Source organism: Myxocyprinus asiaticus, chromosome 8, assembly GCF_019703515.2.
Source record: "Myxocyprinus asiaticus isolate MX2 ecotype Aquarium Trade chromosome 8, UBuf_Myxa_2, whole genome shotgun sequence".
Classification (NCBI taxonomy): domain Eukaryota; kingdom Metazoa; phylum Chordata; class Actinopteri; order Cypriniformes; family Catostomidae; genus Myxocyprinus; species Myxocyprinus asiaticus.
Genome location: NC_059351.1, coordinates 22,188,094 through 22,202,705, shown reverse-complemented (window position 1 = coordinate 22,202,705; position 14,612 = coordinate 22,188,094). Strand labels below are relative to the sequence as shown.

At 41.5% G+C, this 14,612-nt stretch overlaps 1 protein-coding gene across 1 annotated transcript in view; it reads right to left on the bottom strand.

Moving 5' to 3' along the window:
• Positions 1-14,612, bottom strand: part of LOC127444927 (glypican-6-like) — a 397,241-nt gene that overhangs the window by 12,261 nt on the left and 370,368 nt on the right. The window contains exon 7 of the mRNA XM_051704591.1: positions 9,076-9,206. Coding sequence (XP_051560551.1) covers positions 9,076-9,206 — 131 coding nt within the window. The remainder of the gene's footprint in view (positions 1-9,075; positions 9,207-14,612) is intronic.

Genomic DNA, 14,612 nt, shown 5'->3' with positions numbered 1-14,612 from the left:
TTAAGTATATGTTTTAAAATCACGAGTACTCGAAATGAAGTCTCCAGTCATATCAGTAACCATATAAAAGCTGTTTTCTTCTACATATAAATGGTCCTCTTATGAGGGGTGCCATGTTAGGATCACGTGATCAGCCAAATACTATTCGCTTAATCTCAGTAACTTCCACTCATGGATTGAGTTCATCATGGTTGACTACGAATAATGCATTTCATCAATGTTACTGAATGTTAATCTGTTACTGAAAACGAATGCGCTTGAATTATGCTGCATCCACACCACTAGGTGTCAGTGTAAGTCCAAGATTACATATTTAAAATATTACTGAGTGCACCTTTAAGAGTCCAATTTTGATTCCATGGGGTCTTTAAGAAGGTAAGCTGAATTAACTGCAAAAAATTGTGAAGAATTAAACAGATTCTTTAGGAATATCAGTACAGTGCTGCCAAAGGTATCATTGCTAAATTTCATCTCTACAAACCTGTATAAACACATGCTGCAGCATTATGCATGCAGTGAACTCTATTGTGATCTAATCTCCTAATAACCACTTTAGCAAGAGGTAATTGTTTGTGCCTAATTAATATTTCAGGTGGTGCTTTGTGGAAAAATAAATGGAACTTGTTGAATACTTGCGTGTTGCGCTATCACAAACATGCCTCTATTCAAATGCAAAGCTTGTGCTTTTTAAGCAGTAATGAGCCAATATTGACATTGTTGTACTCTGTGGAGACCTGATCTGACAAACACAAAAACAATCACATGAATTTCTGCTCCAGCAAGTCTTGTCATTTGCATTAATTTGTCTTTTAGGTACTTTAAAAACCCCTCTTCACACAGTACGGCAGAATTACATAATGAGGCTGCTCTGAGAGAAATTGAAACGCGTCTTATATTGCACCATCTGCTCATATTATCACTTGAGGAGGGCCAGAAAGCCGATGGGTTTTTCTGCCAAACCGGCTGGCATACTGTTAAATGCAGGCAGACGGAGTGACAGACAGCATGATGTGTGCCATTAGATGGTCATGAACACTATGCAATGGAAATATACATTTCTTCTTATGTACGCAAATGCACAGAACTTGCTGCCTTTCATTAGACAAAATTGACCTGCATGTACCTGTTTTGATGTAGGTGTTCAACGTGATCTCCTGAGCATTCGTAGCTAGCACACTAGAATATTCTGCTACTCACAAACATGACTATAAAATACACCACAAAAGCACCATGAAAAGTCATAAAAGTAATCTATTCTATTTGTGCACTACAAAGACTTCAGAAGCAAAATGACACCACAACATCTGCTTTTTTTTTATTGTTCTATATACAGACGGTTAGATGGAAGTGTGTTCTTCTTTGTCTCATTCCATGTGTTGCGCTTTTAAAATGCTGTGTCTAGTTAAAAATGGTCCTTTTAAAATATGAATTTTTTTTTTAAACGAGTCTTGCGAGTCTCTGTTTCATTAGGTCTGTAGTTCTCATTTATTTATTTATTTATTTATTTATTTTTGGTTACGCCACCCTTTGAAACTAGACACTTTTTGTCACTAGGCCAACATTGTTCTGTCATTTTCTGTATACTGTCTGTTCATTTATCTACTTATAGTAGAGGTCTGTGTGGGACTGTTTTTTCCATGCCACTCCTGCAAGTTTCTATCCTGCACCCGAACACTCCCACTGAATTTTACTCCATGTTCACCCAATCTTCGCTCGCAATGATTGTCTTCCTGACCACTCCCACTCCTGCAACCCTGCATTTGTTTTCCATATAGAGAAAAATCCATTCAAATCCATTGATGAAACACAAGATTAAGAGATGAGAGGATCGTAGATTGTGACTGTCATGCTCAAAAAGCACATAAAAGCACCCTAGAAGTGTTCCATATCACTCATGCGCAATGTTTCAAGTCTACTGAAGCCATTTGATAGTGCTGTGTTAAGAAGAGATGGAAATGTGAGTGTTAATTAACTGAAATCTTCACCCATTCCAAACCCCCCCAATAATAAAAACAAGCAATTAACCCCCCCTTACAATACCACTGTGCCCCCCACACTTTGAGAACCACTGCATTAAGTTTGCACTTTGTCTAGCTTTTTTGACAGGACAAACGCATTCTCTGTGAAATGTTCTGGAAGTGAAAATAAATAAATAAGCCAAGCAATTATTGTTTTATTGATTTATAATTAGTGTCACTTCTGAAGTACTTAAGTACACGTAGTACTAGGTAGATGCCACAAAATGACCTCATGCTAACACCTTGGCACAAGTTAATCTGGTATTTTTGTGTAAACTATAGATTCATTGCCAATAAAAATAAACATTTTGCCATTGTATTCACAGTTTACGCCAAAATACCATATTTACTGGTGCTCACAAAGGCTAGCATCACTATTACTCCTATGAAGTTCCTTTTCAATTGACCATAGTATTGCCTAGATCCAGTTTCCAATTTTGGTGAAGATTCGAGAGAAATTGTAGGAGAAGATGGCAAATAAAACCCCAAAGAAATTATATTTTACAAGATAAGATGATCAAGATGACACAAATTGAAAACACTTGGTTCAGTCAACTCAGGGTGAGGCCAAAAAGCAAAAGTTAAAAAAGAAATGTTTTCAGCCCGAAGTGCTCAAAAGTTAAAAGCAAAAATAACGTCCTGGTTACTTTCGTAACCTCCGGTCCCTGATGGAGGGAACGAGACGTTGTGTCGATATAGTGACACTAGGGGTCACTCTTGGGAGCCCCAAACACCTCTGCTTTTTTTAAAAAAGGCCAATAAGAATTGGCGAATGGAATTTGCATGCCACTCCCCCGGACATATGGGTATAAAAGGAGCTGGAATGCAACCACTCATTCAGGTTTTGTGCTGAGGAGCCGAGACCAGGTCCCGGCCATTTCAGTGGGTAGTTCAGCATTGTGGCAAGAGCGACACAACGTCTTGTTGGGCCTCATGTATTCAGATAGAAGACAAAGGCAGGCCTAACACAGTCGTAAAACCTAACTCAGGCCCACATACCAAGTCATAAATTTTACTTTTTACAAAATCAAACAAAGGGAGTCCAAAACAGACTACAAATCCCATGAAGCCTTGCTCACTAAAGGATCGAACTCTCAACTCCTATTGGATGAGGCACACGACAGAACGCACCTCAACCATGACATCATCAGGAGTAGAAATACCTCTGAAATGCTTCCGGGATTTGCTTCCAGCAACTTTGCTCGCCGTGTGTAGATGCAGCTCATCGCTGCCCTCAGGTGCAGCCTCGTGGCACAAGGAAGTAACGTCCGACTTGAAACTGTGGCCATACAATCTCCATCTCATTGGACGAGTTGAGATTACTCTGTGTTCCAACGAACACTAACGGATCCGAAGGAGACCGCCAAGCAATCCGCATCTTCATCCGTTTGCCTGCAGAAGTGAAGAGAGAAAAGATTTCTCTACCATCTTCAGTCAAGTCGACGTCGCTGATTTCTCTGCCAGATCGCCAAAAATCAGCAGCCGTACCGCCCGCCGACAGAGCAAGAAAACGGCCTCCCGTCATCATCTGAGTCTCAAGGAACTGAGTCGGAGTTAAAGGACGGATGAACACACATTCCACATCCTCGTGCGATTCAAGTAAGAGGTTTACGTCTGGGCAGAGATAGAATATTATAGTGTGTTATTCTTGTGTATCAAGGTTATTGTTTGTACAGTTTACGGACCGCCGTCTCCGCTCATGATTAACATTCAGGGTATTAATTATCACAAATGAGGTTTGCTGTATTGTAGTCCAACCACATTGGACTGTTGTGCATTTCCGCCATCGCGGCTGAGAATGGCACACTGAGTTTATCCATTAAAGAATCAAAGACCGCGGGACGGTTTACGTGCCGTCCACCGCATCTCTGAGTGATAAACTAACAGCTGCTTTCTTTCCCACGATCACGAAACCGGCTTTGGGTCCGTCACTTTATTCTCTCTTTCTCTCGTACTAACCACACACACACACACACACACACACACACACACACACACACACACACACACACACACACACGCGACCCTTCACAAACATTCTCGCACACATTTTTGGCTAGTAGATAGCTTCGTGATAAAGCTCAGCTTTGTTCCTAAGCTACCATTGACTGGTTTCTCTCTGCCCACATTCGCGGCCATATTCTCTGGCCGGAATTATCTTTGATAATTATTAATTATTGCTAATAACCAAACCCGCTCCTAAACGTAGCGCACTACATTTACTAGAGCCCCATATGAGGTTTTAATGAGTTAGATTCAATTAATTAATTTAAATATTAATTAATAACTAAAGAAATAATTATCAATTATTTCTGATAGTAACACTGATCTAAACAACCAGTAAAGCCCTACAGTCTCGTTCCCTCCATCAGGGAATGGAGGTTACGAAAGTAACCAGGATGTTCCCTATCTGTCACTCATTCGACGTTGTGTCGATGTAGTGACACTAGGGGTCCCTATACAAATGCCACAACTAGCTGAACTGTGTTGCGTGAACTGGCGGTGTGTGATGGGCAGACTGCTGTGTGCCTCGTAGCCAGCGCACCAGGCCGTCACGTAACCTCCCCCAACGCTCTGAGCGTCGAACGGCCCATCAGGAACAAGTCGACTGCCCAACTTGGGACAGTCTAGCCCAGCCGAGGCCTCTTTTCCCTCTCTTTTCTCCCCAAAAAGAGTGGAATTTGTTAACTGACTGGGAGCCATAAGTGTCTGCATTGGGTGGTGTCCCTCCAAAGGGGAAGACACCGCAGAGACCACACCCCGCCCAAAAAGGTGGGGGGAGGGGGGTATTTTGAGTGGAATACGTCACATGGTCTTACTGAGTCTTGTCGGAAGTATGTCATATGGAGAGGTCCCATGGTAGGTCATGGTAGAGGAGTTTCTACAAAGCATGGCGACCGGGGGCAGAGGGGCCTCTGCCCAAGGAAGACGCAGTTTACCGACAGGGAAACGATTTTGCGGAAAATATCACATGGGGTTGCCTTCAGGGAATCATCGCATGCGGAGCACCTACCTCAGTACAGGGCCTCATTAGTGCACTTACTGAGCCGACAGAGAGTTTCTCTGCAAACACAACTGCCACAGGGCTAAGGAGGAAAGTCATCCAGGGATCACAGTCTGTGAACACTACTGGGTGTCAAGAGCACACGACTTCCCCTCAAGGGAATGCGCTATGCGCAAGCGGTACACCCGGCCAGTTGTCCCGGAAATTACCTGCTCGTGCCTGCCATTACTCAGGACAACACCGGCTCAACCCGGAGATTGTAGAACCTCGCAAAGGTGTTGGGTGCTGCCAAGCCCGCTGCTCTGCAGATGTCTGCCAAAGAGGCGCCACTGGCCAGGGCTCAGGAGGCCGCCACACTCCTGGTAGAGTGGGCTCGTAACCCCGCAGGGGGTGGCATGTCCTGAGCCTGATATGCCATTGCAATGGCGTCAACGACCCAGTGGGCAATCCTCTTTTTGGAGACAGCGCTTCCTTTCCACTGTACACCAAAGCAGACAAAGAGCTGCTCGGAGCTTCTAAAGCTCTGCGTGCAATCCAAATAGATACGTAAAGCTTGCACTGGACACAGCAATGCCAAGGCTGGGTCTGCCTCCTCCTGGGGCAGCGCTTGCAGGTTCATCACCTGATCCCTAAAAGGGGTCGTGGGAACCTTGGGCACATAGCCCGGTCGGGGTCTCAGGATCAATTGAGAGTAACCCGGACCAAACTCCAGGCACGATTCGCTGACGGAGAATGCCTGCAGGTCCCCTACCCTCTTGATGGAAGTGAGCGCAGTCAGGAGGGCAGTCTTCAAAGAGAGTGCCTTAAGCTCAGCTGACTCCAAGGGCTCAAAGGGAGCTCCCCGTAGACCCTGAAGGACTACAGAGAGATCCCATGGGGGGACGAGGTGCGGTCTGAAGGGATTCAACCTCCTAGTGCCTCTCAAATACTTACCATCTACTGCATTGTGATGTATCGAAATAGTGGCTACATACACCTTCAAGGTGGAGGAGGACATCCGCCCCTCCAGCCTCTCTGCAGGAAGGAAAGCACTGATCCGACTGCGCATCTATGGGGGTCTTCGCATCGGGAAGAACATCACTTAGTGAACAGACACCACTTCAAGGCATACAGGCGCCTCGTAGAGGGAGCCCTAACCTGAGTGATCGTGTCTACCACCGCGGGTGCCAGATGGTGCCCCGTCCCTGAGAAAGAAGGTCCTTCCTCAGGGGAATTCACTGGGCGGGGGGGGGGGGGTGGCTGTCGTGAGGAGCGTGAGATCCAAGAACCATGTCTGGGTGGGCCAGTAGGGTGCTACTAGGATGACCTGCTCCTCGTCCTCCCTGACCTTGCACAAGGTCTGTGCAAGTAGGCTCACTGGGGGAAACGCGTATTTGCGTAGTCCAGGGGGCCAGCTGTGTGCCAGCGCATCTATACCAAGGTGTGCCTCGGTCAGGGCATACCATAGCGGGCAGTGGGAGGATTACCGGGAAGCAAACAGGTCTACCCGTGCTCGACCGAATCGACTCCATATCAGATGGAGCATCTGAGGGTGGAGTCTCCACTCTCCCCTGAGGGTACCCTGATGTGACAGCGTGTCCGCTGCGGTGTTGAGGTCGCCCTGGATGTGAGTGGCTTGTAGCGACTTGAGGCGCTGCTGACTCCAGAGGAGGAGACAGTGGGCGAGTTGTAACATGCAATGGGAGCATAGGCCGCCTTGGTGGTTGATGTACGCTATCGATGCTGTGTTGTCCATCCGGACCAACACGTGCTTGCCCTGGGTCAACGTCCGAAACCTCCACAGGGCGAGCAGTACTGCCAACAACTCTAGGCAGTTGATGTGCCAACACAGCCGTGGGCCAGTCCAGGAGCCGGCGGCTTTGTGCCCGTTGCATATGGTGCCCCAGCCCATCTTGGAGGCATCTGTTGTAACCACGACATGCCTGGATACCTGCTCTAGGGGAACCCCTGCCCGTAGAAATGCAAGGTCGGTCCACAGGCTGAAGAGACGGCGACAGATTGGCGTGATGGCCACACGATGTGTCCCGCGGCGCCATGCCCATCTCGAGACTCGAGTCTGAAGCCAGTGCTGAAGCGGTCTCATATGCATCAACCCGAGCGGTGTGGCCGCATGCCATATGGATGCCATATGCCCCAGGAGCCTCTGAAAAAGTTTCAGTGGAACCGCTGTTCTCTGTCTGAATGCCTTCAGACAGTTCAGCACCGACTGTGCACGCTCGTTCATAAGGCATGCTGTAATCGAGACTGAGTCCAACTCCAGACCGAGAGAAGAGATGCTCTGAACCGGGGAGAGCTTGCTCTTTTCCCAGTTGACCTGAAGCCCCAGTCGGCTGAGGTGCCAGAGCATGAGGTCCCTGTGTGCGCACAGCAACTCTTGAGAGTGAGCTGAGATTAGCCAGTCATCGAGATAGTTGAGGATGCGGACGCCCACTTCCCTTAGCAGGGCAAGGGCAGCCACTGCGACCATCTTGATGACGCGAGGGGACAAGGACAGGCCGAAGGGGAGGACCTTGTACTGGTACGCCTGGCCTACAAAGGCAAACTGCAGGAAGGGTCTGTGTCGAGGTAAGACCGAGACATTGAAGTACGTGGCCTTCAGGTTTACCGCCGCGAACCAATCTTGATGCCGGACGCTCGCTAGAATGTGTTTTTGCTTCAGCATCTTGAACGGGAGTCTGTGCAAAGCCCAGTACAGTACTCCCTTTCTTCATCTCGGCTGGCTCGGCCGAACGAGAAGTCAAACTCACGCTGAGACAAGCCGCCAGTCTGATGCGAGAGCCCGATCGGGGCAAGTGAGCGTGCTGGGGAATGGGAGGTCCGTGGGGGGATACCCAGCTGAGGTGGTCCCACTGATGTCCCCAAATCGCCCCCAGTGCTAACGGACACGGCTTCAAACACGTAGGTAGAAGGACCGGTGCGGGGAGCCGCTGGGGTGGCTTGCTTTCTTACGAAAACAAGCCGCGACCGCAACGTTGCCATGGTCATATTCTCGCAATGTGGACATGACTCATCCACGAACGATGTCTCCGCATGGGCAGTGCCAGACACGTAAGACAGCAATCGTGGCCTTCGGAAGCGGAGAGATAACGACCGCAACCAGGAATAACACACAAACAGAAAGGCATCTTTAAAAAGACACGTCTTTAAAAAGACGTTCCGTGTGTGCCGCTCTTTCAGAAAGAAAATATACTCTTTTAGAATATACTTTTTAAAATGTTCTGCCGAAGCGCAAACCACAGATGCAGAGGGGGAGAAGCCGCTGAATGCGCCGTAAGATCCAGCAGAGAGAGGTGAATGAACTCGGCGGATGAATTCAGCTCAGTGAATAGAACCGCTCGGCTCTGAAGAGGAAATCTGAATGAGTGGTTGCATACCAGTTCCTTTTATACCCGTATGTCCGGGGAAGTGGCATGCAAATTCCACTCGCCAATTCTCATTGGCCTTTTTTCAAAAAAGCAGAGGTGTTTGGGGCTCCCAAGACTGACCCCTAGTGTCACTACATCGACACAACGTCGAGTGAGTGACAGATAGGGAACTTCATGGTGGCACTAGAAGCTTTGACTGAAAGATCCCCAAACTGGTCAAAACACTGTTCAGACTGACCCCGATCAGTGTGCCAATTTTCGCAATTTTTCCCCAAACAATTGTGACAGCTACCATTGACCAAACAGCAGGAAAAGACAGGAAATTACTGTATATAGGATTGTTTCAAACAGTGTAAAAAGCTTTCTAATTTTTTTTTCTGTCATTTCTTTATTTCTTCCTTAATTTATTTTTGATGACAGTGGTGGCTAATACCAAGTTACTACAGTTTTATTATCATTAGAACTGCATCTATGGTATGTTGGTAAAACAGCAGTTACCGTGGTCAGTTTTTTGTAAGGGACACAACAACCTTGTACATTCTTTCTAGGACTTGCGTGCAACAGCTTGCATGTTTTGTATTTGCCTATGAACTCATATCGCTAAAACAATTACCATCTAAGGTTTCACTAAAACACAACAATCTGCAACACAACCCAAGAGATCTGCAGTTGAAGGTGACCTCCGTACCTTCCCTTTGTGTGACTGTTCCAACACTGTTCCTCATCTGGGTCAGTCACTTCGTCCTCTGCACAGATGCCGTCTGACAATGACGACCAGAATTTCTTCGACTCCTTCAACTTCTCCTTAATGTCGATCACCTAGAATAACACATCGAGAGTCAGTTTACCATATCCAACACTGAAAATACATTGAGAAATGAAGATTGCATTTATTTGTGCACATTAGAAACAGCTTAGATTGCTTGTGATGGGTAGGGATCATTATTAAAGGGAATACAACATGACTAATAATTTAAATGCATTACAGTGCAAAAAAAAAAAAAAAAAAAAAACTTTCTACTTTCTACTACTTTTAACTTCCTGTCAAGCAACTTCGATATAAATGAAGACACATTCCTAAGAATTTGGTAGAATAAATGGGCTGTATGTAATGCATTAGAAAAATAGAAATATGAAATATTTGTGCCTTACGTTTATTTGCGCAATTACTACATCCTTGCTGTAAAGGTCTTAGCGCAATGACCAATTTCTCAGTAAAAAACAAATTATGCTTTGCGCCAATTCATAAACATACAATACACCCACAGTTTGCGAGCATACACCCACAGATAGCACAAACACTCCCACCCAAGACGACTTGCACTTTGCGCTGGCGTGAAAATTGCACTTAGAATTAGTGCTCTCATGAAAATTGGATAAGACATAGTGCACGGTCGTAGCACATAGCGCTGCACTTAGCGCGGCCACAAAAATGTAGCCATTATTTTCAGAGGATCAATGTTGAATTTAAGCCTATTTTGTTTTTGGTACACTGGCTAATTTTTTTTTCCACTCGTCTTAGGCATAAACAAATTTTGGCAATGCAACAAAACAAAATACACTTGAAATTGTTAAACAAGTGTCATTTTAAAATTCAATTTGTTCCATGTTTCACAATGTTCATGCTTTACCCTGGGTTAATTTGAACAATTGAATCCTAGGCAGTCAGATTTCAAGATTTTACATTGTATATTTGTAAACTCTGGGTTAACATTCTTATTTGCATATTTATGAGCTTAATAACATTGATTAGACAAGCATAGCACAGCCTGTCCATCTGTGGAAATGTCACCATGAAAATTAATTCTGGTTGTATTTAAGTATTCTAAAACACACTTCTGAAATAACACTCACTTCAACAATTCAGTTAATGCGTTTGCCTTCACTATTTAGCCTTTTTAACAGTTTCCCCCAGACACTGAAACTAAAAACAGTGTGAGAAAGTTTCTGTGACTGTACAAAGCACAAAACTATTTGATAAGGCAAGTATTAAAGTAGTTAATGATTGACTGTCTGTAGCTGAACAATTCTTTGTAAAAATATACAGTAGCACCACATGTTTAGAGTTAGCACTGTAAAAGTGTTGATATATTCAAAGTTAAATGTGGCTTGAACGTTAAAATAGGGATAAGATGTTTTTTTTGTTTTTTTTCAGACTGATCTGACTGCGAAATTTCACCTCTCTAGACATGCACAATATTTCTACTATTTATTAATTAGTGGTGCTTGTTATGGAGAGCATCACTATTACTACTGCTTATACCTGGCTCAGGGATTTGAACAAATACCTTGCCTTAAGTATTAATCTTTGGTGTGCAAGTTTTTTTTACATTTATTTTTTTTTTAATTTGTTTTATTCATTTTTCTATAGTAGATTATACAGTTATGTACTGTACTTTGTATGATGTGTACATTCTAGGTTAAAGCAAAGTGCCCCTTGTCCTGATACAGCTTCAACTCATCCAAAGGTGTACTCTGTTATTTATCGATATTATACTCATTTTGCCTTTTATACGAGAGAAATACAGAAATATAGATACAATCTTGCCCTCTAGTACATCACCAGTACACAGCACAGAGCTTCAGTCATGTGCAAATTGATTTTATTAATGAAGAGCACCACACTTCAGAAAGCAAACACAACAATGCTTATCAGAGTCTATCCATTCTGACTTTAAAGCTGATATATCATGGAAGAGATCAGATGGGAGATTTCTGAAACACAATTTGTCGACCATATTAAAAAGCCTTTCATATTACTTGCATCAAGCCTTCAAAATATGACAGCATCTCAGAAGTCTTGTTAGATTTATTGTATGCTTCAGGGTGCTTTTAGTAATATTTGTGTTTATGTTGCGGTGTTTATGCAGCATCACACAAAAACAGAATTTCTGATTTATCCATGTTATTGTATTTGCAGCAAGCCATGATTAATTTATTCCACAATTGTGGAAAAAATCCAGTTTTGCTAAATGCCATTCTACTATTTATTTTTAATAAAACAGATAAATAAATAGATAAATAAAAAATCATGTGTGCACCTTTAAAAATTGAAATCAATTTTCCAATGTGGTAAATAAAGTATTTAGATAAAGTTTTTGAAAACAAGTCTTAACATTAAAAGTTGCTTCGATATTCTTTTCAATTTTTTAATTGGAAACCAACAGAAAAACACAATTCTGACTACGAAAAATAAGTATTTTATTTATCTTTTTTTTTTGTTTTTGTTTTTTTGCAGTGAAAAATTTGCTATTGTTAGTGTGCATTGTGTTAAATTCTGTTGAATGTGCAGTTTGTTAGTCAATTTCGGATAAAAAAATAAATAAAAAAAATTAGCTTATTTTAAAGATTTATGCATTTAAATTTCATAACAAAATCCCATGAATCTGAATTGTGTAAAGTTTAACAAATTAAATTATACTTAAAATATTTAGGTTTTTATTTTATTTTATCAAAGGCTACTTAATTAAATTTGATGTTTTTAGTTATAAAAGAGTTTTGTTATCAAATTTAAATGCATAAATCTTAAAATTATCCTTTTCTGATTTTACTTATTATGATTAAATTATGAAAAAAGACCCTCTAAATATCATTATGTAATTAGCCATAAAGATCTCATGCGAAGTTACACTAATTCTTGTTAGCAAAGAAACACTGTAAACATCCAGTATGTGTCATCTTGTGAGTAGATTATGTTGCTTACATATAATAATAACAGCAGGGGATTAAAAGGTGTTGGTTGTCACTTTTTATAGAAATAAGCTGCAGTAAATGAAGCAGAGGTTATCAGTGGAGTCAACAGTGACTGCCAGAGGCACAATATTAAAGAATCAGTATAGACGGCGTGTCAGAGTTGGAGACCACTTTGCCCTTTTTAAAGTGCTAATCCGTCAGCATGGGCTGAGGAGATCTGGAGCGCTTTCACGCCTTGCTTTTGGTTAGCATTCATAAACTGCTCGGTTGGATATTGATATTAACCTTAGCATGGATGCTGTAGGAAGTGATGAGATAAATATTCAACAGACAGAGCTAATGTGATGGTGCATGCAGTGCTAGCTAACATGTATACAGAGGTATTACAAGTTTTTAAACATGGGAGCAAGTACCATTATATAACAAACAAGAATGACTACTTACAAAACACGGTGCCATGGTGACCACTAAAAATACCATAGTAAAAGTACTACAGTGAATCTGTACAGTAAAAATATTTGTTTAAGATTCAGTAGAGGTGGGAGCAGATAGCCTTAAATAAACAAAACTGTTGATCAGTCTCCCCATGCAAGAATTTAATATGTTTACCACAACAAATACCAAAGTTACTAAAATAGTGGTAACTTCTGCTTAGCCACCACTGTAGTCATTTCAAATCTTTCACAAAAACTTTTAATACTAAACCAGTCTAATGTCCTTTGATGAAACACGAGCAGAGCAAATTTTTGGTTGAATAATTTAATAAAACCATTCTTGCGTAAATTTTCAAATTCCGCATAAGTCCCTTTCTGCGATTAGCACACTTTATAAGTCATTCGCACAACCATTCTTACACATATTGTCACATTCTGTGAAAGTTGCATAATTTTACTATTTTATATAATTTGTTAAACCATTCTTGCGTAAATTGTCAAATTCCATATTAGTCGCGTTCTGTGTTTAGTGCTCTGTGTAAGTCCTTCGCACAACCATTCTCATGTATGTTGTCACATTCTGCGAAAGTTTCATAATTTTACAATTTTAAATCATTTGTTAAACCATTCTTTTGTAAATGGTCACATTCTGCACAAGTTGCATCATTTTAGTGTTTTCTGTAAATCATATTTAAAACCATTCTTACGTAAATTGTCATATTCTGCACAACTCACATATTTTTGCAGTCTGTGGTGCCTGTGTGCGCGTTAATTATGGTTTCACAGTAGAAAACAAACTTTTATGTAAATTGACGTTATGTGCAAGCTGTGTCATTGTAATGCTCTATATAAATAATATGTTAAATAATTCTTATCAGATAATTTGCTTTATTAAAGTGCTATTTATAAATAATTTGTTAAATTACTACTACATAAACTGTTACGTTCTTAAGTCGCATCACTTTAGTGTTCTATGTAAATAATTTGTAAAACCATTTTTAAATTAGTGTATTTTACGTAAGTTGTGTGATTATAATGCTTTATGAAAATCATTCATATGTAAATCATCACAATGCATAAGTTGTATAATTTTAGCGTTTTGTGATGCTAAAACTTTTGTAAAACCTTTTTTCAATGATTTCAATTCATTAATTTTTTTAATTCTTTATTTTATTTTTTATTTTTTTTTTACTTATGAATGACTTGCAAAGAAAATTTATTGTAACTTTTACTAAAATTATTTATTTGCCAGCCTGGTCTCATGAAATTTATGTGAGCATTGCAACGTTTTTGCAAAACTGAAATTACGTGCTTCAATACACGTTTGGCTGCAGTTTCAAAGTGAAAAGTCCAGCAGAGGGTGCCAAAACCGAGTGAAATGAGGTTGTAATCAGACAAGGTTTTTAAGGTGAATTTTAGATGGATGTTTTAATAAGTAAAACATACCTCCCCAACCTAAAATTTACCCTAAACCTAACCAATGGTGTCAGAAAAGATAAACGAGAGTTTAACAAAACAGACATCCTTACCCTTAACCAACACCTAATCCTAACCGATAGTGTTTTAAAATGCAAATGCAAATGCAAATGCAAAAAAAAAAAAAAAAAACAAAGAAAAAAGAAAAGAAAACACATTAACTGAAGCAACCACGTCATTTTGTGTCACTTCTATGTTACTTTCACTTTCGTGCATCTTTGGCTGGACTCGAACCGTGGCAGTCCAATGCTTTATCAGGTGAGCTACCAAGCAAGCTAACAATATTGGAATAAGTGTGTACAGGGCCATAGCTAATGGGGTGAAAGGTGGTAACGATTCTAGGGGCCCACAGGCACAGGGGGGCCCACAACAAATTTTAAACAGTATTTTTTAATATGAAAGGGACCCAGACCAATATACAGTCATGGGGTCCAGAATTCCTTGCTACAATCCTGAGTGTGTATATATAGGTGGGTCTGTAATACAAGTGTTAGAATGTTTTGTTTTTCAAATCATGCGTTAAAGTAAAAGTGTTTTATATATCATGACATAGCGGGTGGTGAATAACAGAGTGAAAAATACGTTTTTATAAAGTCAAAATCAGCAACTGTACTGGTGATTT